The sequence below is a fragment of the Heterodontus francisci genome, chromosome 23 (assembly GCF_036365525.1).
Source record: "Heterodontus francisci isolate sHetFra1 chromosome 23, sHetFra1.hap1, whole genome shotgun sequence".
Taxonomy (NCBI): domain Eukaryota; kingdom Metazoa; phylum Chordata; class Chondrichthyes; order Heterodontiformes; family Heterodontidae; genus Heterodontus; species Heterodontus francisci.
Genome location: NC_090393.1, coordinates 18992083 through 19015619, shown reverse-complemented (window position 1 = coordinate 19015619; position 23537 = coordinate 18992083). Strand labels below are relative to the sequence as shown.

At 45.2% G+C, this 23537-nt stretch overlaps 1 protein-coding gene and 1 long non-coding RNA gene across 4 annotated transcripts in view; one reads left to right on the top strand and one right to left on the bottom strand.

Annotated features, from left to right (window-relative positions):
• Nucleotides 1-21562, bottom strand: part of LOC137382624 (aldehyde dehydrogenase, mitochondrial-like) — a 54410-nt gene extending 32848 nt beyond the window's left edge. The window contains exons 1-5 of one of the 3 annotated variants that reach the window (XM_068054811.1): nt 21479-21496; nt 20956-21033; nt 20595-20723; nt 7083-7187; nt 4654-4794 (exon numbers count right to left, since the gene is read on the bottom strand). In XM_068054811.1, the coding sequence (XP_067910912.1) occupies nt 4654-4794; nt 7083-7187; nt 20595-20720 (372 nt within the window). In that variant the 5' untranslated portion in view covers nt 20721-20723; nt 20956-21033; nt 21479-21496. Of the gene's footprint in view, nt 1-4653; nt 4795-7082; nt 7188-20594; nt 20724-20936; nt 21100-21478 lie in introns of those variants that run through there. The other 2 variants (XM_068054809.1, XM_068054810.1) reach the window with 2 other exon arrangements.
• The window catches only part of LOC137382625 (uncharacterized), a 17301-nt gene continuing 15177 nt past the window's right edge, over nt 21414-23537 (top strand). Inside the window, exon 1 of the long non-coding RNA XR_010977231.1 lies at nt 21414-21918. This is a non-coding gene — a long non-coding RNA (uncharacterized lncRNA). The remainder of the gene's footprint in view (nt 21919-23537) is intronic.

The window sequence follows — 23537 nt, the reverse complement described above, 5'->3', positions numbered from 1 at the left end:
ACCCAGTCTAGCAGCTATGTCCTTTAGAACTTGGCCAGCTCGCGGCGGCTTACTGTCGACTCCAGAAAAGCTAACCAGTGTATTCATCGAAAGGCCCCTCTGGTAGCTGACCCCTCTACGGCATTTAATGCCCTGAAGCCGGAACACGAATGGTTCTCTGTTATCGATATGGCCAACGGATTTTGGTCGGTGCCACTGGCACCCGAAGTCCAACCGTGGTTCGCCTTTACTGTTCAACAACAGTACACCTGGACTCGCCTGCCGCAGGGTTTCCACAACAGCCCCACGCTATTTCATATGGCCCTACAAAACCATTTGAGGGAGTTACCTTCCATGTACTCCACGGTCATTCAGTACGTGGACGACATCCTGTTAGCCTCGGAGACAGAAGAACAGCACGAACAAGATCTGCGTACCCTGCTGGACCACCTTCATCAGAGAGGACATAAGGCCAGTATCGACAAAGCACAGATAGCAGAAGGAGAGGTCGTGTACCTGGGACAAAAGATTTCGAAAGGCAAGAGTGAACTCACCCAGGACAGGACCGCCGCCATTTGAGCTGCCAAACTGCCCACCACTATCCAGCAGCTTAGATCCTTTTTGGGTTTGTGTAACTTCAACAGAAACTGGATCGACTCCTACACACAGCTGGCTCAACCATTAACCGATCTCTTGAAGGGAAAGCAGGCCTCTAAAGAATCAGTTACCCTAACCAAAGAACAAGAAGCTTTCGAAAACTTAAAGAGGGCTTTGTGCTCAGCGCCAGCCCTGGGAATCCCCGACAACGGGAAACTGTTTACCTGTTCGTACACGAAAAAGAGGGATATATGACTGCCACGCTGACGCAGGAGCACGGGGACAAACAGAGACCTATTGGATACTATTCGAAAAGACTGGACACCGTCGCCCTAGGATGGGGCAGTTGTTTAAGAGCCATGGAAGCTACATGTCAAGCAGTAATGGCTACTGCAGGTTTGGTATTAGATCAAAAGTTAACCGTTAAGTGTCCGCACACAGTCCACACTTCGCTATCTATGAACCGAGTATCCCAAGTGACAGCAGCCAGATGGATCCGATGGACAACAGTCCTAGAGGTTCCTAATCTCCACATTGTCCGGGCCAGCCCAGTAAATCCGGCGACTATGCTCCCGTGGCCTGGAGAGATGGAGGAAGAAGAACATGATTGTGTGGAGATCATGGAAGAAACAGAGGAGGTAACCCTAGAGGAAGAGGAAGCATTGCTCAACCCAGATTTAATCCTTTTTACAGACGGCTCAGCCTTTGTTGACAATGGTACACGGAAAGCAGGATGAGCAGTTACAACCCTACATGAAGTTGTGGAAGTGGGATGCCTGCCTTCAGGGACATCGGCCCAACAAGCCGAACTGCGAGCCATGTCGGAAGCGTGTCGAATAGCAGAGGGGAAGACAGCTAATATTTACACAGACTCACGGTATGCTTTTGGAGTCGCTCACGACTTTGGTCAGCTGTGGCGTAAAAGAGGATTTCTCACCACAGCTGGTACACCTATTCGAAATGGGAAAGAGGTCCGAGACTTACTAGAGGCCATGCAATTGCCACAAAAGGTATCCATTTTGAAATGTAAAGCCCATATGAAAGACAACATCATAGAGGCAAAGGGGAATGGCCTAGCCGACAAGGCAGCCAAGGAAGCCGGCTCACAGGGTGATCCCCGGACGCAAATACGTAAACTGAATGCGTCCCATCTGACACAAGACCTACAAGTGATGCAGAGTGAATGTTCCAAAGAGGGAAAATGGACCTGGATAGAAGCAGGGATGAAGATATGTGAGGACGGCATATGGAGACAAAGGGACACCAAGAAACCCGTCGCATCACAGGTATCGGCAGCTTGGGGTGACCCACCAGAAGGAGGGCACGACATCGTCCCGGGAGTCTGGGTCTACGTGAAGAAAATACACAAAGAACCTTTGGGCGCCAAGTGGGAGGGACCTTTCCAAGTGTTACTGGCCACCCAGTCAGCAGTTAAAGTTGAAGAAAGCCTGGATACACGCCTCTCACGTAAAATGAGCGACCCGTGATTGAACGCCAAATTATTAATTGCTGCTAATTATTAATTGCTTCTTTTTAGTGATGATTGTAATTCTGTATCTTACATTTTTGCTTATTAAGTGTTATTGTAAACAAGTAACTGAAGCCCCTGCAAAACTTATGCCTTTACAGAGCTCCTGCGGGCCCCTCCTGTGGCACAAGCAGGCAACGTATTGAGTGCGACTCCTCCGGGTGTTGAAGGCTGTTTCTAAACAAGTAGAGACCATTAAAGGCACCTAGGTGGGATCAAGGGAATGATTCTTAAAAGCGTTTTGAAGAATCAAAGGGGAGACTGTGGGAACAGAATTTTCAAGAACAGAATAATATGGGGACATTTAAGGTGAAATAATTAATCAATCATGTACTGCTAACAAACTAACCTCGGAGCTGCAGAGACAACTCATCAGAAATGACTTCATAGTTTCAGGGCTGCACAGTTAGCTTATCAGTAGAAGTAGTCTAACAAGCAAAAACTAACAGGACAGCTGCAAGCTGCTTCATAGTAGCCTATTGTATAGCAATCAGCCTAACGGTCCAAGGGGATAGGGCGGCGGGGGGGAGGGGGGTGGGGGGAGATGAGAAACTGCTAGAGGGGAAGGTGACAAGGCAGTACCCCAATCAGGCCATGACACCAAGAAACTGCAGAGTTTGTAAACCAATTGGGAACATAAAGGGGGTGTCACTGATTTGTATGAAGAACTATAAGAAAGGCTTGATTTCCCTGCTCAGGCAGAAGAGGAGAGAAGAGCCCAGGTGTTGTTGTTGTTTGCTTTGCTGATGATGTAACCATTTTGTACTGCAATAAAGTTTCTTAAAGCTACAGTCGGACTTCGTCTCGGTGTGCATGTACATTTCTATTAGGATAGTGTAGATTTCAAAAGGTATCTCAGTGTCTCTAACCAGCATGTTATTTGTAATGGCTTCTCTTCTCACTCCTGCAACTTACTTCTGGAAACCCCAAGGATCTATCCTTGGCCTCATCCTATTTTGCAACTACATGCTGTCCCTGGGCGACATTATCCAAAAAATAACATCACATTCCACACATACGCTGATAACACCCACCACAACCTCTCTCGCCCTCCACTATCTCTGATCTGTCTTGCTGCTTCTCAGATATCCTGTCCTTGAAGAGAATAAATTTCTTCCAAATAAATATTGGGAAGACCAAAACCATCGTCTTTAGCCCCCACCACAAACTCAACCCCATAGCCACCAACTCCATCCAATTCCCGGTCACTCACTGTCTGAGGCTCAACCAGACCTTTTACAACTTTGTCGTCCTATCTGATTCAGATGAGCTTCCAACCACACATCCGTTCCATCACCAAGACTCCCTACATCCACCTTTGTAACATCGCCCGCCTCTGCCATACCTTCAGCTTATCCGCTACTGAAACACTCATCCATGCTTTTATTGCCTCTAGGTTTGGCTATTCCAATGTTCTCATGACTGGACTTCAATTTTCCATGCGCCGTAAACTTAAAGTCATCAAAAACTCTGCTCCCGTATCCTCACCTGCACCAATTCCCATTCATGCCTCATTGACATACATTGACAATGCCTCAATTTTAAAATTCTCATCCTTGTTTTCAAATCCCTCCATAGCTTCACCCCTCCTGATCTCTAATCTCCTCCAGCCTTACAAGCCTCAGAGATATCTGTGCTCCTCCAATTTTGACCTCTTGTGCATCCCTGATTTTTATCTGTCCATCACTGGTTGCTGTGCCTTCAGCTATCTGGACCCTAGAATTTTCTTCCTAAGCACGCCACCTCTCTCTCCTCCTTTAAGAAGCTCTTTCAAACTTACCTCCTTGACCAAGTTTTTGGACACCTGTCCCAATCTATCTTTAAGGCTCAGTAAACTTTGTCTGATAATGCTGCTATGAAGTGTCTTGGGGTTTTAAAAGGTGCTATATAAATGTAAGTTGTTGTTGAAACTCTCAAACCAGGATCAGAATCAAACTATCCAAATTCATTCAATTTAGGAATCTTACAAGATTAAAGAAGATTTCATCCCAAATGTCTGGGCTGAATACAAACTTAAGCTGATTGAAATGAAAAGTATGCATGCTAGTTCACTGTGCCATCCAGCCCAGTTTGTAGAACAACTTAATCATTTAATCTAGCCTCAATCTGTTAAACCTTATAATACTAATCAGTATTTGGTAAATGACTAATCAGTTACACTATAATTTCAAATTGATTTTTGTTACTTAAAAACAAGCAGGTAGGATTAACAAAAGGCTATTAAACCAATCCAGTTTGCTCTATTATTATGATTCTCCTCTAGGTCTAGATACAAGATGGTAAAAATCATCACCCCACCCCTCCGACCATATTCCTCCTCTTAAAAGCAGATGAAAACTTTTACTAACAATAGCACAGCTGCATTACGGTCACTGCACATGTTGACAAGTAAAAAAGTTATCATACCTGAAGGAATTTTAGGACAGAGTTTGGGAATGACCTGGTAAAGAGAGTTTTGACAAAGTTTCTGCAAAATATTACAACAAAGACAAAGTAAAGTGGGCTCCCAAAGTTCAACAAAACCACTATTTCTTATGTAGAGAACTTACTGCCAAATATGCTCTATCACGTTCAATTAGATCAGCTAGACGGTTTAGAAGGACCCCTCTCTCTGATGCATCCATTAATCGCCATGGCGATCCAAATTTAAATGCTTCTTTTGCTGCCTTCACTGCTTTATTCACATCATCCTGTGGACGATTAAATACAGCACATGAGCCACACACAGCACAGACAGAGAAAAAAGAGCATCTGACAACATTCAAGGAAACATATTCACTTAAGTGATTATGCCAGTTACTAGAAATTGAAAATCCAAAACAATAACCAATAGCCTTTTTAATTATTAACGACTTGGCTCCCTGTAATACTCAAAGTATGATTGGAGAGTGCCACAGCGATGGATGTCACGTGTACAGCAATGAAAGCCCGCACCAAAAGAATTAGCATGACAAATGTTGACTTTAATTTTTGTAATTCCCAGTTTCTCCAACATATTTGGAATTGTAGTCTTATTACTTTGAACCATCACTCTCTTTTTGTCCAACATCAGAATGTTCATGAATAACCACTTCAAAGACATCCACAGAGGGTGATCATCAGATGTCAGAAGTCGGGGGAGTGACAATAGTCCAACTAGCCTTTTTGAAAATATCGATTTGGAGTCAGGGCCGGTCTGGATTCAATAATACCAAACTTCTAAATACATTCACTGACATACTTGTTAACTCAATTTTGGCCACTTGCATTCTAAATGAACACTCTTCTTCACCAGTCAACACACTTGTAGATTTTTCCACTTCAATTATTCATCCAATTCCCTTTTAAAAATTATTGAATCTTCCAACACCTTGTCAGGCAGTACATTCCAGATCACAACTAGCTACCTAATTTTTTCCCCTCATGTTGCCTCTGGTTCTTTTGATAATTACCTTAAGTCTGTGTCTTCTGCACACAACATGGTCTCCTAATTTCGGGAGGCCAAATGCAGATTTTGTGATTGCTTTGCAGAAGACCTCTGCTCAGTCTGCATGCATGACCCCCCAGCTTCCGGTTGCTTGCCATTTTAATTCATCACCTTGCTCTTGCCCACATTTCTGTCCCTCAGCCTGCTGCAGTGTTCCAGTGAAGCTCAACACTAGCTTGAGGAACAGAACCTCATCTTCCGATTAAGTACTTTATAGCCTTCTGGACTCAACATTGAGTTCAACAATTTCAGACCATGATTCCCATTTTGATTGTGTTTGTTTTAAACCATGTGCCGATCTCAAACTTGTTCATCATTTTTGCTTTCGGACAGAGACGTTCATTATTCTGCCATTAACACTCTCTTAACAAATGCTTTGTCTTTTACTACAACTACTACCACTCCTTTTGCCTTTTTTTCCATGACATCTTTGTCCTTTAACCTCTCCTAGCCTATCACAGACCTTCCCTTTTGTTCTTCTCCTCCCCACCCCCCACAACCCTTTCATTTGCTCAAAACCCATTACATTTCTAACCTTTGCCAGACCCGATGAAAGGTCAACAACCTGAAACATTAACTCCGTTTCTCGCTCCACAGATGCTGCCAGACCTGAGTATTTCCAGCACTTTTTTTGTTTTTATTTCAGACTTCCAGCGTCGGCAGTATTTTGCTTTTATTTTAGTACTCCCAAAGCCTAATTCATTATCCCAACATCTACAACTTCCATGGAAGAAGTCACTGCATAATGGTCAGGAGTAGAAAGCCGTGGCCATATTCTCTTTGCTATCCTAAAGGCTCAGTAGCCAATTATAGCATCCTTACTGTTATCCGGCTAACTCAGACTGGAAATCCAATCTAGTATTAAACTGCATAGCTCAGAGTAGGAATCTTCTCTCAGACATTGGGGGTTATATTTCAAATTTCCTTCCTTTCCTGAAAGTATCAACTGGTGCCATTGGCCTCCTGTATATTGGCAAAACGGCCACTCTTTACATGCCAGTCTAAACAGTGTCAGCCTTTTGACCAAGTACAGCATCACAGGCAAGACAATCCTACTTTCTCCCAATGACCAATCATCCATCCTCACCAAACTCACGTACTTTCCAGCATGATCATGAATCCCAATTTTTTTCTTCCCTATAGGGGACTGAAGCCAACAATTGCCTCAGCAGAGTTCAGTGAACTTGGCCCAGATGAGGAATCTAACCAGATGTCTTCTGGTCTGTGCAGCTTGGTACTTTTATCCATTAGGCCATCAGGAAAGCTTACTTCTCTGTTTCAAACAAATTTCAATTAAAATTCAAGGCATCTGAGGGATTTTTCTTCTGTTTTCACAGTCTTATCAGTATTCACTATGAACACCTGATTAATGAATAACCAATTTTCCATAAATCTGTACCTACTTAACATAATTCAACATGTAACAGATGAGGGACACATAGGAAGCAGTTGGTTCAAATGAAAGGACTGAGACTAATGAGCAATGGACAAAAGGAAAGTAGCACAAATTACCTTATCTCCTTTGGCAACTTGGCAGATGACTTCACCTGTGGAGGGGTTGATGGTTGGGAATGTTTTCTGACTGAATGCATTATGCCATTCATTGTTGATGAAGATCTGCAACAGGAAACGAGCTCATAAAGACAAACTACCTTTTGTTGAGGATGGGTCATTCTCATTTCTTCGGCTCCCTTTAATAGTGATTGAAAAAGCAGTTCCCAGATAGATATCTGTCACTGCAAAATTCAATTGACAGGACTTACATAAAACTCAGGTGCAGATTCTCTCTCTAATTTTCTGACTCTTTCACTCTGTACTTCGCCTTTACACAACATGCTGAAGATAAGGAACTAATCTGGCATTGAGTTCTTTTTCTTTCTTTTGGGCCTCCTTATCTCGAGAGACAATGGATACGCGCCTGGAGGTGGTCAGTGGTTTGTGAAGCAGCGCCTGGAGTGGCTATAAAGGCCAATTCTAGAGTGACAGGCTCTTCCACAGGTGCTGCAGAGAAATTTGTTTGTCGGGGCTGTTGCACAGTTGGCTCTCCCTTTGCACCTCTGTCTTTTTTCCTGCCAACTACTAAGTCTCTTCGACTCGCCACATTTTAGCCCTGTCTTTATGGCTGCCCGCATTGAGTATGTGCTCAAATATTAGCATGAAGGTATATCAATAAAAGTCGAATTGTAGCAGTGCAGCTATTATGATGCACAAATATAAGCAAGCATGGAATGTGGAAAACATCGTATCATGAACGTACAAACGTATAATTTCTTGAGAAACACTCAAAATTTTTCCTGGACTCCTAAGAAGCAATAAAGTAAAAAAGATAGTGTTGAATGCTAGACTCACGAATGATTCAATTACTTCTGTAAAGGAGAAAACAGGTGCATTTGGGATAAGTACTTACCATTGATTAAATTTGATGATAGTATAACTAACTAACCAGCTACAATACCTCCTCAGAAACAAGCATGATACCACAACATTTAAATGTATTGAACGTTTAGCTCATAGAATAAACGGACAGTAGCAACATGGATACGGAATTGGCGAGTGACAGAAACAAAAAATAGTAGTAGTTCTGGCAGCATCTGTGGAAAGAGAAGCAGAGTTAACGTTTCGGGTCAGTGACCCTTCTTCGGAACTAGCAAATATTAGAAATGTCAAAGGTTATAAGCAAGTGAGCCGGGGGTGGGGCAAGAGATAACAAAAGGAGGTGGTGTAGATTGGACAAGGCCACATAGCTGACCAAGAGGTCATGGAGCAAAGGCAAAAAATATGTTAATGGTGTGTTGAAAGACAAAGCATTAGTACAGATAGGGTGTTAACGAACTGAAGATTGAGCAGCAGCAAGTACAAACATGAAAAAAACCAGTGGGTAAGCAAACTGAACAAACGACAATGAAATGAAATAAACAAAAGAAAAAAAATTGTAAAAAATGTAAAAAAGAAGAAAAAATAACTAAAAATATAAGTAAAATGGGGGGGGCCGTCATGCTCTGAAATTATTGAACTCCATGTTCAGTCCGGCAGGCTGTAGTGTGCCTAATCGGAAAATGAGATGCTGTTCCTCGAGCTTGCACTGATGTTCAGTGGAACACTGCAGCAAGCCCAGGATAGAGATGTGAGCATGAGGGCAGACAAGGGTGGTGCTGTTGTTGTATGGCGTACCAACCTCTACCTTGCAGAAGCTCAACGGCAACTCACAGACACTTCTTCCTACCTCCCTCTGGACCATGACCCCACCACCGAACATCAAGCCACTGTCCAAAGGACTGTCACTGACCTCATCTCCTCTGGAGATCTTCCGTCAACAGCTTCCAACCTCATAGTCCCGCAACCCCGGACAGCCCGCTTCTACCTCCTTCCCAAAATCCACAAACGGGACTGTCCCGGCAGACCCATTGTGTCAGCCTGCTCCTGCCTCACTGAACTCATTTCTTCCTATCTTGACTATCTTTTCTCCGCTGGTCCAGTCTCTTCCCACCTACATACGTGACGCTTCTGACGCCCTATGTCATTTTGACAATTTCCAGTTTCCTGGTCCCAACCGCCTCTTCTTCACTATGGACGTCCAATCGCTCTACACCTCCATCCCCCACCAGGATGGTTTAAGGGCTCTCCGCTTCTTCCTTGAACAGAGGCCCAACCAGTCCCCATCTACCACCACCCTCCTCCGCCTGGCTGAACTTGTTCTCACATTGAACAACTTCTCCTTCAACTCCGCTCACTTCCTTCAAGTAAAAGGTGTTGCTAAGGGTACCCGCATGGGTCCTAGTTATGCCTGTCTTTTTGTGGGATATGTCGAGCATTCTTTAGTTTTTAGAGATACAGCACTGAAACAGGCCCTTCAGCCCACCGAGTCTGTGCCAACCATCAACCACCCATTTATACTAATCCTACACTAATTCCATATTCCTACCACATCCCTACCTGTCCCTATAATCCCCTACCACCTACCTATACTAGGGGCAATTTCTAATGGCCAATTTACCTATCAACCTGCAAGTCTTTTGGCATGTGGGAGGAAACCGGAGCACCCGGAGGAAACCCACGCAGACACTGGGAGAACTTGCAAACTCCACAGGGAGTCCTACTCAGGCCCCCTCCCCCAACTCTTTTTCCGGTACATTGATGAATGTATCGGTGCCGTTTCCTGCTCCCGCCCCGAACTTGAAAACCTTATCAATATTGCTTCCAATTTCCACCCTTCTCTCACCTTTACATGGTCCATCTCTGACACTTCCCTTCCCTTCCTCGACTTCTCTGTCTCCATCTCTGGGGATAGGTTGTCTAATAATATCCATTATAAGCCCACCGACTCCCACAGCTATCTGGACTACACTTCTTCACACCCTACCTCTTGTAAGGACTCCATTCCATTCTCCTAGTTTCTCCGTCTCCGATGCATCTGCTCTGATGATGCCACCTGCCATGACGGTGCTTCTGATATGACCTCCTTTTTCCTCAACTGAGGATTCCCCCCCACTGTTGTTGACAGGGCCCTCAACCGTGTCCGGCCCATTCCCCGCACCTCGACCATTACCCCTTCCCCTCCCTCCCAGAACCGTGACAGGATTCCCCTTGCCCTCACTTTCCACCCCAACAGCCTCCATATCCAAAGGATCATCCTCCGCCATTTCCGCCACCTCCAGCGTGATGCCACTACCAAACGCATCTTCCCCTCCCTTCCCGTCAGCATTCCGAAGGGATTGTTCCCTCCGCGACACCCTGGTCCACTCCTCCATTACCCCCACCACCTCGTCCCTGTCCCATGGCACCTTCCCCTGCAATCGCAGGAGGTGTAATACCTGCCCATTTACCTCCTCTCTCCTCACTATCCCAGGCCACAAACACTCCTTTCAGGTGAAGCAGCGATTTACTTGTACTTCTTTCAATGTATTATACTGTATTCGCTGCTCACAATGTGGTCTCCTCGACGTTGGGGAGACCAAACGCACACTGGGTGACAGCTTTGCGGAACACCTCTGCTCAGTCCACAAGCAGGACCCTGAGCTTCCGGTTACTTGCTATTTCAACACTCCCCCCCCACATCTCTGTCCTGGGCTTATTGCAGTGTTCCACTGAACATCAACGCAAGCTCGAGGAACAGCATCTCATTTTCCGATTAGGCACACTACAGCTTGCCGGACTGAACATAGAGTTCAATAATTTAAGAGCATGACGGGCCCCCCATTTTACTTTTATTTTTAGTTATTTTTCCTTTTTTACATTTTTTACAATTTTTTTCTTTTGTTTATTTCATTTCATTGTAGTTTGTTCAGTTTGCTTACCCACTGGTTTTTTTTTCATGTTTGTACTTGCTGCTGCTCAATCTTCAGTTCGTTAACACCCTATCTGTACTAATGCTTTGTCTTTCAACACACCATTAACATATTTTTTGCCTTTGCTCCATGACCTCTTGTTCAGCTATGTGGCCTTGTCCAATGTACACCTTCTCCTTTGGTATCTTTTGCCCCACCCCCGGCTCACTTGCTTATAACCTTTGACATTTCTAATATTTGCTAGTTCCGAAGAAGGGTCACTGACCCGAAACGTTAACTCTGCTTCTCTTTCCACAGATGCTGCCAGATCTGCTGAGTGGTTCCAGCATTTCTTGTTTTTATTTCAGATTTCCAGCATCCGCAGTATTTTGCTTTTATATAAAGAGTAGTAGCTAATGGATGTTTTTTGGGCTGGAGGATGGTTTGTAGTGAAGTTCCCCAGGGGTCAGTGTTGGGACCCTTGCTTTTCCTGAAATATATTAATGACCTATGTAGACCTTGGTGTACAGGGCACAATTTCAAAGTTTACGGATCATACGAAAATTGGAAGCATTGTGAACTCTGAGGAAGATAGTGTAGAACTGCAAACGATCATAGATAAGTTGGTGGAATGGGCAGACAGGTGGCAGATGTAAAGCCTGGCTTGGGCACAAAAGTAAAGCCTGAACCAGGCCCAAGCCCTTTAATTTTTTTCATGCCCGACCCGACCCAACACGAATCTCCTTCATCTGTTCCGGCAGCAAGCTATTCTTGCAGCTGGAGTTGTGGGGAATCATGGGTAAGCTTGATTCCGTGACTTCCCAGAGGCAGTGTCCAGCCCGACCCAACCGAGACCGAATGCTGGACTCGGAATTTCAACTGGACACATGTATTCGGGTCTAGTCGGGTTAGGGTCGGGTAGCCAGGCTTTAAGATGATGTTCAATGCGGAGAAATGTGAAGTGATACATTTTGGTCAGATGAACATGGAGAGACAATATAGAGAGTACAATTGTAAAGCGGGTACAGGAGCTGAGGCACTTGTGTATATATGTGCACAAGTCATTGTAGGTGGCAGGACAGGTCGAGAGCGCGGTTAATAAACCATACAGCATCCCAGGTTTTATTAAAAGGGGATAGAGTACAAGAGCAAAGAGGTTATGTTGAACTTGTATAAGACACTAGTTCAGCCTCAAGTGGAGTATTGCGTCCAGTTCTGGGCACCGCACTTTAGGAAGGGTGTGAACGTGTTAGAGAGGGTGCAGAAAAGATTCACGAGAATGACTTCAGGGATTAGGAACTTCAGTTATGAAGATAGACTGGAGAAGTTGGGACTGATTTCCTTGCAGAAGAGAAGGCTGAGAGGAAATTTGATAGATGTATTCAAAATCATGAGGGGTCTGGACAAAGTAGGGAGAAACTGCTCCCATTTGTGAAAGGATCAAGAACAAGAGGGCACAGATTTAAAGTAATTGTTAAAAGAAGCAAAGGCGACATGAGGAAAAACTTTTTCACGCAGCAAGTGGTTAAGGTCTGGAATGCACTACCTGAATGTGTGGTGGAGGCAGGTTCAATTGAAGCATTCAAAAGGAAATTAGACTGTTATATGAAAATAATGTGCAGGGTTACGGGGAGAAGGTGGGGGATTGGCACTAAGTGAATTGCTCATTCGGAGAACTGGTGCAGATTGGTCTAGAATAGAGAAAGCAACTTTGAGTAAAAATAGTCACACCAAGGTTTAATTTAAAAGAATTAAACTATATCATGTAATTAGTTACTTATTCAAAACCTTTGTTATTGACTCAATAAGCCTTACTCAACAGATGAGTCACAGTACAACAGTTAATAAGGTTATAATAAAAGCAAAATACTGCGGATGCTGGAAATCTGAAATAAAAACAAGAAATGCTGGAAATACTCAGCTGGTCTGGCAACATTTTTTTTTAAAAAGAGAGATACAGCACTGAAACAGGCCCTTCGGCCCACAGAGTCTGTGCGGATCAACAACCACCCATTTATACTAATCCTACGTTAATTCCCTATTCCCTATCACATCCCCATCATTCTCCTGTCACCTACCGACACTAGGGACAATTTACAGTCTTTGGCTGTGGGAGGAAACCGGAGCACCCAGCGGAAACCCACGCGGTCACAGGGAGAACTTGCAAATTCCACACAGGCAGTACCCAGAACCGAACCCAGGTCGCTGGATCTGTGAAGCTGCGTTGCTAACCACTGCCCACTGTGCAGAGAGAAGTAGAGTTAACGTTTCAGGTCAGTGACCCTTCTTCAGAACTGGCAAATATTAGAAATGTGAAAAGGTGTTAAGCAAGTAAAGCGGGGGTGGGGCAAGAGATAACAAAGGAGAAGGTGTAGATAGGACAAGGTCACAGAATAGCTGACGAGAAGGTCCTGGAGCAAAGGCAAACAATATGTTAATGGTGTGTTGAAAGACAAAACTTTAGTACAGATAGGATGCTAACGGACTGAAAATTGAACAGCCGCAGGTATAAACATGAAAAAAGAAATACTGAGTAAGCAAACTGAACAAACTATGAAATAAAAAATAAACACAAAAAAATATAAAAAAGAAAAACTAAAAATAAAAGTAAAATGGGTGGGGGGGCCCTGTCATGTTCTGAAATTATTGAACTCAATGTTCAGTCCGGCAGGCTGTAGCATGCCTAATCGGTAAATGAGATGCTGTTCTTTGAGCTAGCGTTGATGTTCACTGGAACACTGCAGCAATCCCAGGACAGAGATGTAAGCATGAGAGCAGGGGGGGAAGTGTTGAAATGGCAAGCAACCGGAAGCTCGGGGTCATGCTTTCAGACCGAGTGGAGGTGTTCTGCAAAGCGGTCACCCAGCCTGCGTTTGGTCTCCCCAGTGTAGAGGAGACCACATTGTGAGCAGCGAATACAGTATACTACATTGAAAGAAGTACAAGTAAATCGCTGCTTCACCTGAAAGGAGTGTTTGCGGCCTGGGATAGTGAGGAGTGAGGAGGTAAATGGGCAGGTATTACACCTCCTGCGATTGCAGGGGAAGGTGCTGAGGTGCTGGGGGTAATGAAGGAGTGAACCAGGGTGGCGTGGAGGGAACGATCCCTTTGGAATGCTTACAGGGGAAGGGAGGGGAAGATGGGTTTGGTAGTGGTATCACGCTCGAGGTGGCGGAAGATGATCCTTTGGATATGGAGACTGATGGGGTGGAAAGTGAGGACAAGGGGAACCTTGTCGCGGTTAATAGGGTTACTTTATCAGCTTGTGGGATATGGGGTTTCTGGCAAAACCAGCATTTATTGCCCATCGCTAACTGCCTTTCAGAAGGTAGGGAGTTCCAGGATGTTGACCCAACAATGATGAAGGAATGGCAATATATTTCCAAGTCAAGCTGGTGTGATTTAAAGGTGACTTGCAGGTGGCACTGTTGCCATATGCTTGCTGAGCTGGTTCATCTAGGCGGAAGGAAGGTATGGTTGAAGAAGCCTCAACGAGTTGCTGCAGTGCATCCTATAGATAGTACACACTGCTGTCACAGTACGCTTGTGGTGCAGAGAGTGAATATTTAAGCTGGTGGATAAGTTGTCAAGTCCTAGATGGTGTTGAGCTTGAGTGTTGTTGGAGCTGAACTCATCCAGGATGTATTCTATCACACTCCTTACTTGTGCCTTTTAGATGGTGGAAAGACTTTGGGAAATCAGTAGAAGAGTTACTCATAGAATCCCCAGCCTCTGACATGGTCCTATAAGCCACAGTATTTGACTGGATCAGTTAAGTTTCTGGTCAATGGTGACCCCTAGGATTTTGATGGTGGGGGATTCAACTATGGCAATCCCATTAAAAGTCGAGGGGAAGCTGTTGGACTCTCTTGTTGTAGATAGTCAATACCGGACACTTGTGTAGTGCGAATGTTACCTGCTGCTTATCAGCCAAAGCCTGAATGTTGTCCAGGTCTCGCTGCATGCAGGGACGGACTGCTTCATCATCTGAGAAGTTGCAAATGAAACTGAACACTCTGCAATAAGAGAACATTCCCACTTCAATTCTTACGATAGAGGGAAGGTCATTGATGAAGCAATCGAAGACCTTTGGGCCTAGGACACGGCCCTGAGGAACTCCTGCAGCAATGTCCTGGGGCTGAGATGATTGGCCTCTAACAACCACAAACAGTTTCCTTTGTGCCAGGTATGATTCAGCCAGTGGAGAATTTTCCCAGATTTCCACTGACTTCAATTTTACTAGGGCTCCTTGATGTCACACCTCACCTCTGGAATTCAGTATTTTAGTCTACATTGGACCAAGGCTATGAGGAGGTCTGGAGCCAAGTGGTCTAGGCAGAACCCAAACTGAACAGTGAACACATTATTGGTGAGTAAATGCTGCTTGATAGAAGGTGTCATCAACAATGCTATTAATTTGCTGATGATTGAGTGTTATTTGATGGGGTGGTAATTGGCCAGATTGGACTTGTCCTGCTTTTGTGGACAGGACATACCTGGGTAATTTTACACTGTCAGGTACATGTGGGTGTGTAGGAAAGCTTGACTAGAGGCACGGCTAGTTCAGGAGCACAAGCCTTCAGTGCTATAGTCAGAATATTAACAGAACCCATAGGCTTTGCTGTATCCAGTGTGTTCAGTCATTTCTTGACATCATGTGCAGTGAATCAAATTGGCTGAAAACTGACATCTGTTGTGATGGTCACGATAGATCATCCACTCAGCACTTCTGGCTGAAGCTGATTGCAAACTCTTTGGCCTTGTCTTTTGCACTGACCTGTTGGGCTCCACCATCAGAGGATGGGGATGTTCATGAAGCCTCCTCCGCCTGTTATTGTTTAATTGCACATCATCATTCACAACTGGATACGGCAGGACTACATGGCTTTGATCTGATCAGTTGGTTTTGAAATCGCATTTATCTACAGCATGTTGCTTCCACTGTTTAGGATGCATGCAGCCCTGTATTTCAGTTTCACCAGGCTGGCATCTCATTTTTAGGTACTGTCATGGATCTGTAATTATTTTTCTCATCGGATTAAAAAGTGTGTGCCTTTAAGACGGTCAAAAACAGTGCACCTTTAAGGGAGAGAAAGTTCTGGAATTTCTAAGGCACAGTCTGCCAGCAGCTGCATTTTTGTTACCTAGCCAACAGCAGGATAGAGAGGTCACATGGCATGTTTCTACTTAACTGTGTAAAACTAGCAAAAACTGGCTAAAATCAGACTCACCAGCGAGGTGTACTGAAGAGAAAGGAGCTGTTTATTTTCTCTCAGCAGAAATTCTACAAGGAGCTACAGGCCAAGTTAACTCCCTATAAGAAAAAAAGCCTTCTTTTTTCAAGAAACCATTTGTATTGTTGAAGGAACTGGTGATGCCTACTGCAGCCGAAGAGCTGAATGCCTATTAAGAATCAACTACTGCATCAAATCCACGTGAAGACCATGAGTGGCCTTTGACCGTTTCCACATTAGAATACTTCATCCACCAGGAACGTCATCCACAAAGACTTATTTATTTATTAAGAGACAGCTAATTTTTAAAAACACCACTTTTTAAAAAAGCGGTTAACTACTGTTATTTTTGAGCGAACGTGAGAGAATGGGGGAGTTGGATTAAAATAAGTTATAAGGTCTTTAGACATGGGTTTATCTTAATAGTGTTTAAGATTTAATTTTCAATAAATGGTTAATTTGTTGCTGTCTAAAGATACCTGGTTTGGTCTGTTTATTCCAGGGGTTACCAGAGTGTTTAATTTGGCTGTTTTCCGATTGGGTGTGAAAGTTTAATAATATGCTGCGACCTGTGGAGTGACGGGACTGAATTGACAGTGCATTGCTCCCGCCACGGTCGTAAAAGTACACATAAAAACTAAGAAGAAATAGGAGGGGTAGACCATTCGGCCCCTCAAGTCTGCTCCACCATTCAATAGGCTCGTGGCTGATGATCTACTCAACTCCACTTTCCTGCCTGCTCCCCATATCCCTCGATTCCCTGAGAGATCAAAAATCTAGCTCTCTCAGTCTTGAATATACTCAACGATGGAATGTCCACATCCCTTTGGGGTAAACAATTCCAAAGATTCACAACTCTCAGTGAAGAAATATTTCCTTATCTCAGTCCTAAATGATTGACCCCTTAACCTGAAGCTTTGCCCAGTGTTCTAGATTCCATAGCCAGGGGAAACAACCTTTCAGTGTCTACCCTATCAAGTCCTTTCAGAATCTTGTATGTTTCAATGAGATTATCTCTCATTCTTCTAAACTCCAGACAGTATAGGCCCAATTTACTCAGCCTATCATAGGACAATCCTCTCATCCAAGGGTCCAATCCACTAAACCTTCGCTGTACCACCTCAAAAGCAAGTATATACTTCCTGAAATATGGAGACTAAAACTGCACACAGTACTCCTGGTGTGGTCTCACCAAAGCCCTATGCAACTGTAGCAAGACTTCCTGGTTCTTGTATGCCAATCCCCTTGCAATAAAGACTAACATGCCATCTGCCTTCCTAATAGCTTGCTGTACCTGCCTGCTGGCTTTGTGTTCCTTGTACGAGTACACCCAAGTCTCTCTGAACATCAACATTTAAAAGTTTCATGCCTTTTAAAAAGTTTCGCTTCTCTATTTACTGCCAAAGTGAATATCTTCATACTTCCTCACATTATACTCCATCTGCCACCTTGTTGCCCATTCACTTAACTTGTCTATATCTCTTTGCAGCCTGACTCCTCCTCCTCAGCGTACATTCTCACCTAATTTTGTATCGCCAACAAACTTAGATACATTACTCTCGGTCTTTTCACTTAAGTCATTGACATATATTAAATAACTAAGGCCCCAGCACTGATCCTTGCAGCACTCTACTAGTTACAGCCTGCCAACTTGAAAGTGTCTCATTTATCCCTTCTTTCTGCTTCCTGTCCATTAACCAATCCTCTGTCCATGCTAATATAGTACCCCCAACACCACAACTTGTGTTTTAACCTTTTGTGTGGCACCTTTCCAAATGCCTTTAGGAAATCCAAGTACACTACATCTACTGGTTCCCCCTAATCTACCTTCCTAGTTACATCTTCCTAGAATAGTTCTTTCCATGTGATGTTGAAGATCAGTTTGGGTAGGATTTAGTCTCCTCTTTCCTCCTGTATTTGAAGAAACCGTGCATATCGAATGTGTGGGAACTAAATTTCCTGTTGCTGCATTTCTGCTGTAAGGCCTGTCTGAAGCCTCTGTAGCTGCATTTCTTGGAAGGCCTACCCAAACTGAGTAGGGATAAACGAGACACTTTCAAGTTGGCAGGCTGTAACTAGTGCAGTGCTGCAACCTCAGTTATTTTATATATGTCAATGACTTAGAAAGAGGAGACTGACACACTGGACACACAGGGTTTCTTTCAAAGGGAGGGAAAGAGATGAGCTGGGTTTCCTTGACAGGCAAAAACCAACAGTCTTCCAAGCAGTTTACACTCCAACTGTCTTTTTAAAACCATTTTCCAGATACCAACTCACTGTCCAAAGCGAAACCATAAACAATATTGCAAGAGACAAGCCATCTGACCTCTATAAATCTTGACTTGTCTCTTCTCTGTAAACATCTTTCCCCAAGTCAAAAACAACCCCTGCTGGGTAATTATCTGCAGACAGGTGCCTTCCAGTAATTGTTAGTTTTCAAGTTCAGTCCAAAAACCTTCTGGTGACCTCCATTTAAAAAAAAACAGTTTCAGAATCTCTTCAAGCTTCCAGATGAATCAATGACCATAATTCAACTATAAATCCTTAAAAACATATTTTACAAAAAATATAAGCACTCTCGTAACACCATCCAGCGCTCTCCCATACAGTTGTAACACCTTATGCATCACAGATGTCAGGTGGATAACACAATCAAGAACCAGGTGGAATACAGAAGGTTCAGAGTGGAAGTGAAAAGCAAATAAGAGAAACAAAGAGAGTATGGAAAGAGACAGGCTGCTAATATAAAAGAGAATCCAAAAGTCTATTAATATGCTTATAGAAAAGGAGGTGAAAAGAGGATTGGGGCCAATAAGGAGATTTACACATGGAGGCAGGGGGCATACTTTGCATCAGTCTTTACCAAGGTTGCTGTTGCTGCATGGATCATGGCGAAAGAGGTGGTAATTCAGACACTTGAAGGGTTTAAAATTGATAAGGAGGTGGTACTGCATAAGCTGTACTTATAAGTTGATAAGGCACCAGGACTGGATGAAATGCATCTGAGGGTACTGAGGGAAGGGAGGGTGGAAATTGCAGAGGGACTGGCCATAATTTCCCAGTCTTCCTTAGACTCAGGGACTGGAGTATTGCAAATATTACACACTTGTTCAAAAAAGGGGGTAAAGGTAAGCCCAGCAACTATAGGCCAGTATAAGTCTATAGGTGATGGGGGAAGCTTCTAGAAACGATAATTCGGCACAAAATTATAATAGTCAATTGGGCAAATGTGGGTTAATTAGGGAAAGACAACATGGATTTGTAAAGGGCAAATTGTGTTTCACTTGCTGGAGCTTTTTGATGAGGTAATGAGAAGGTTGATCAGGGCAATGTTGTTGATATGGTGTACCTGGACTTCCAAAAAACATTTGATACAATGCCACATAACAGACCTGTAAGCAAAGTTATAGCTCATGGCATAAAAAGGACAGTAGCAACTTGAATACAAAATTGGCTGAGTGACAGGAAACAGAGAGTAGTCGTTAACGGATGTTTTTTGGACTAGAGGAAGGTTTGTAGTGGAGTTTCCCAAGGGTCGGTGTTAGGACCCTTGTTCCTGATATTTCCTAATGACCTAAACCTTGGTGTACAGGGCACAATTTCAAAATTTGCAGAAGATACGAAACTTATATGAAATTTAATGCAGAGAAGGGTGAAGTGATTCATTTTGGTAGGAAGAACACTCAGACAATATAAAATAAAGGGTGCAATTCAAAGGGCGTGCAAGAGCAGAGAAACCTGGTGTATATATGCATAAATCATTGAAGGTGGCAGGATAGGTCGAGAACACAATTAATAGAACATACAGCATCCTAGACTTCATTAATAGGGCATAGAGTCCAAAGGCAAGGAAGTTATATTAAATTTGTACAGAATGCTGACTGGTACAGCCTCAACTGGAGTATTGCATCCAGTTCTGGGCACTACGCTTTAGGAAACGTGAAGGCAATGGAGAGAACGCAGAAAAGTTTCACAAAAATAGTTCCAGGGATGAGGAACTTCAGTTATGTAGATAGATTGATTACAGAAGTTGGGACTGTTTCCCTGAAGAGAAGATTGAGAGGAGATTTGATGGAGATATTCAAAATCACGAGGGGTCTAGATAGGGAAAAGGTGTTCCCATTAGTGGAAGTACTGAGAATAAGAGAGCACAGATTTAAGGTAATTGACAAAAGAAGCAAAAATTTTTTTCACGCAACGTAGGATCTGGAATGCACTACCTGAGACTGTGATAGAGGCGGATTCAATTAAAGCATTCAAGAGGATTTTGGAAGAATGTGCAGAACTACAGGGAGAAGGCTGGGGAGTACCCCTAGGTAAATTGCTCTTTTGGAGAGTCAGCGCAGACACGACAGGCCGAATAGCCTCCTTTACTCTAACGATTCTGTGATATGCATCTAGTGCTTATTTATACATGATATGCTCGTTTAGTAATGTTTCAGTTCGGCTTCGTTCGAAGCATTTTTAATACATATAAACGACCTTTTGTAACTATGCTAATTATTATGCACAGAATTACCTATTACCTGATTATAGTAAACATCTGGCTGGGTGGTTGGGGCTGGAAGTGTTACAGCCGCAGAATATTCCCTCACTCCAGGTGCAATCACTCCAGAAACCCTGGGCAACCGACGAACAATCGACAGCAACATTTTCTGGGGCAAAGAAAATAAACAGGGTGACTTCTAATTAATCATCGCTCACCGGCAATCGGCCGCCGCCCCCCGAAACTGACCAGGTGTCAATCAACCAACTGCCAGCAGGAAATTTAAATAGTACACATACTGAGAATCGGGAAAGGATCTTGGACAGGGGGTGGGGTGGGGTGGGCAGAGGAAAGAGAGAGAAAAGTACTTCAGGTGGATGACCTTTTTTCAGAACTCTTACTGTGGAAGACTGGGACTAAACAGTACTCCAGAAACAAAAACAAGAAATGCTGGAATCACTCAGCAGGTCTGGCAGCATCTGTGGAAAGTGAAACAGAGTTAACGTTTCGGGTCAGTGACCCTTCTTCGGAACACCAGATCCGCCCGCCTTTCTACTAACCGCCGCGCCCCCTGTCAATCACACCCACTAACCGCCCCGCCCCCTGACAATCAAAACCACTAACCGCCCCGCCCCCTCAGTCCCAACCACTAACCGCCCCGCCCGGCCCCGTCCATCAAAACCACTAAACCACCACGCCCGAATCAGAACCACTAATCGCCCCGCCCCCTGTCAATCCCAACCATTTACCGCCCCGCCCCCGTCAATCCCAACCACTAATCGCCCCGCTCCCTGTCAATCCCAACCACTAATCGCTCCGCCCCCTGTCAATCCCAACCACTAATCGCCCCGCCCCTTTTAATAAAAGTCGTTAATCGCCTGAGGCTTCAACCCCGGCCCGATCAGTCACAGCCGTTGACCGCACCGACATCTCAGTTACAGCCGTTCAGCGCCCGCGTCGGATTCAAAAACAACGTTCAACTGCATTCCAAAATGGCGCCGGCAGCCTGATTACGGGTCATGTGACGGTTGTGCGGTTCTTTAGAAATGCCGCATGTTATTATCGGGAGAAAATAAACATCACGAGGAACGTGAAATGAAATTTTACATTAGCTATCAGAAATGTTTTAAAAAACAAACATCATGTCGTTCAACTTTAATATCAACCAATCCACTAGGAAGGAAAGGCTTCTTCTCAGCAGAAGATCTGAAGGCCTCCCATTCGGGCTTCACGTGTACAGGACATGGTTTGCGAATGCATGAGAGACATTCATCTTCAATCTTCAACCAATCGCTCAGGAGCCAACCATTTTAATAGTTGTTATTAATAGCAGGAGGGCGGAGAGGGATATGTGGAGTTGAAAGGTTTGTAGTATGTTTCGCACCAAATACGTAGATTCAGCAAAACCAAAATATTAAAACCAAAGCTGAAATTAAAATCCAGAATGCAGAAAATACTCAGCAGGTCAAGACTGATATTCCAGTGTGGCACTGAGCAAGTGCTACACAGTTGGAGGATCACTCTCAGGGAGAGAGGCACCAACAAGTTGCACTAGGGAAATTTGATAAAATTATTGATTCAGCCACGGACATTGGAGGGGCAATTAATTTGTGTATATAAAGTGTATAGCCAACGTAATGCTATCAAAACACAGTCCTCCCCTGCTCCCTTTGTTCTTGCCCCCCCCCCCCCATGGCTCAATCTGTACCCCCCTCTCTCACCCCCGTCCTCTCTTCTTTTCCCCCCCCTCTACTCCCCCCTCGCCCCCGCCCCCCCCCACTCCACCTAGTCCTCCCTTCCCTTTGTTCCCCCTCGCTCCGCCCCACCCCTCCCCTCCCCGACCCCCCTGCGCACCTCCTCCATACCACTCTCTGCCCCTGTCCCCACTCTCTCTCTAGGCGTGCCCCCTCTCTCAGTCCACCCCTGTTCCTCTTTCTCTCTCTCTCTCTCTGTCCATCCCTGCCCTCTTTCTCTCTCTCTCTGTCCACCTCTGCCCTCTTTTTCTCACTCTCTCTCTCTCTGTCCACCCCTCCCCTCTTTCTCTGTCTCTCTCTCCACCCCTGCCTCCCTCTCTCTCTCTCTCTCCCCACCCCTGCCCCCCCTCTCTCTCCCCACCCCTGCCCCCCCCTCTCTCCCCACCCCTGCCCCCCCTCTCTCTCCCCACCCCTGCCCCCCCTCTCTCTCCCCACCCCTGCCCCCCTCTCTCTCTCCCCACCCCTGCCCCCCTCTCTCTCTCCCCACCCCTGCCCCCTCTCTCTCTCCCCACCCCTGCCCCCCCTCTCTCTCTCCCCACCCCTGCCCCTCTCTCTCTTTCTCCCTCTCTCTCCACCCCTGCCCCCCCTCCCTCTCTCTCCACCCCTGCCCCCCCTCCCTCTCTCTCCACCCCTGCCCCCCCTCCCTCTCTCTCCACCCCTGCCCCTCTCTCTCCACCCCTGCCCCTCTCTCTCTCTCTCTCTCCACCCCTGCCTCTCTCTCTCTCTCTCTCCACCCTTGCCCCTCTCTCTCTCTCTCCACCCCTGCCCCTCTCTCTCTCTCTCTCTCCACTCCTGCCCCTCTCTCTCTCTCTCTCCACCCCTGCCCCTCTCTCTCTCTCTCTCTCCACCCCTGCCCCCCTCTCTCTCTCTCTCTCTCCACCCCTGCCCCCCTCTCTCTCTCTCTCTCTCCACCCCTGCCCCTCCCTCTCTCTCTCTCTCCACCCCTGCCCCTCCCTCTCTCTCTCTCTCCACCCCTGCCCCTCTCTCTCTCTCTCCACCCCTGCCCCTCTCTCTCTCTCTCTCTCTCTCCACCCCTGCCCCTCTCTCTCTCTCTCTCTCCACCCCTGCCCCTCTCTCTCTCTCTCTCTCTCCCCACCCCTGCCCCTCTCTCTCTCTCTCTCTCCACCCCTGCCCCTCTCTCTCTCTCTCTCTCCACCCCTGCCCCTCTCTCTCTCTCTCTCTCTCCACCCCTGCCCCCTCTCTCTCTCTCTCTCTCTCCACCCCTGCCC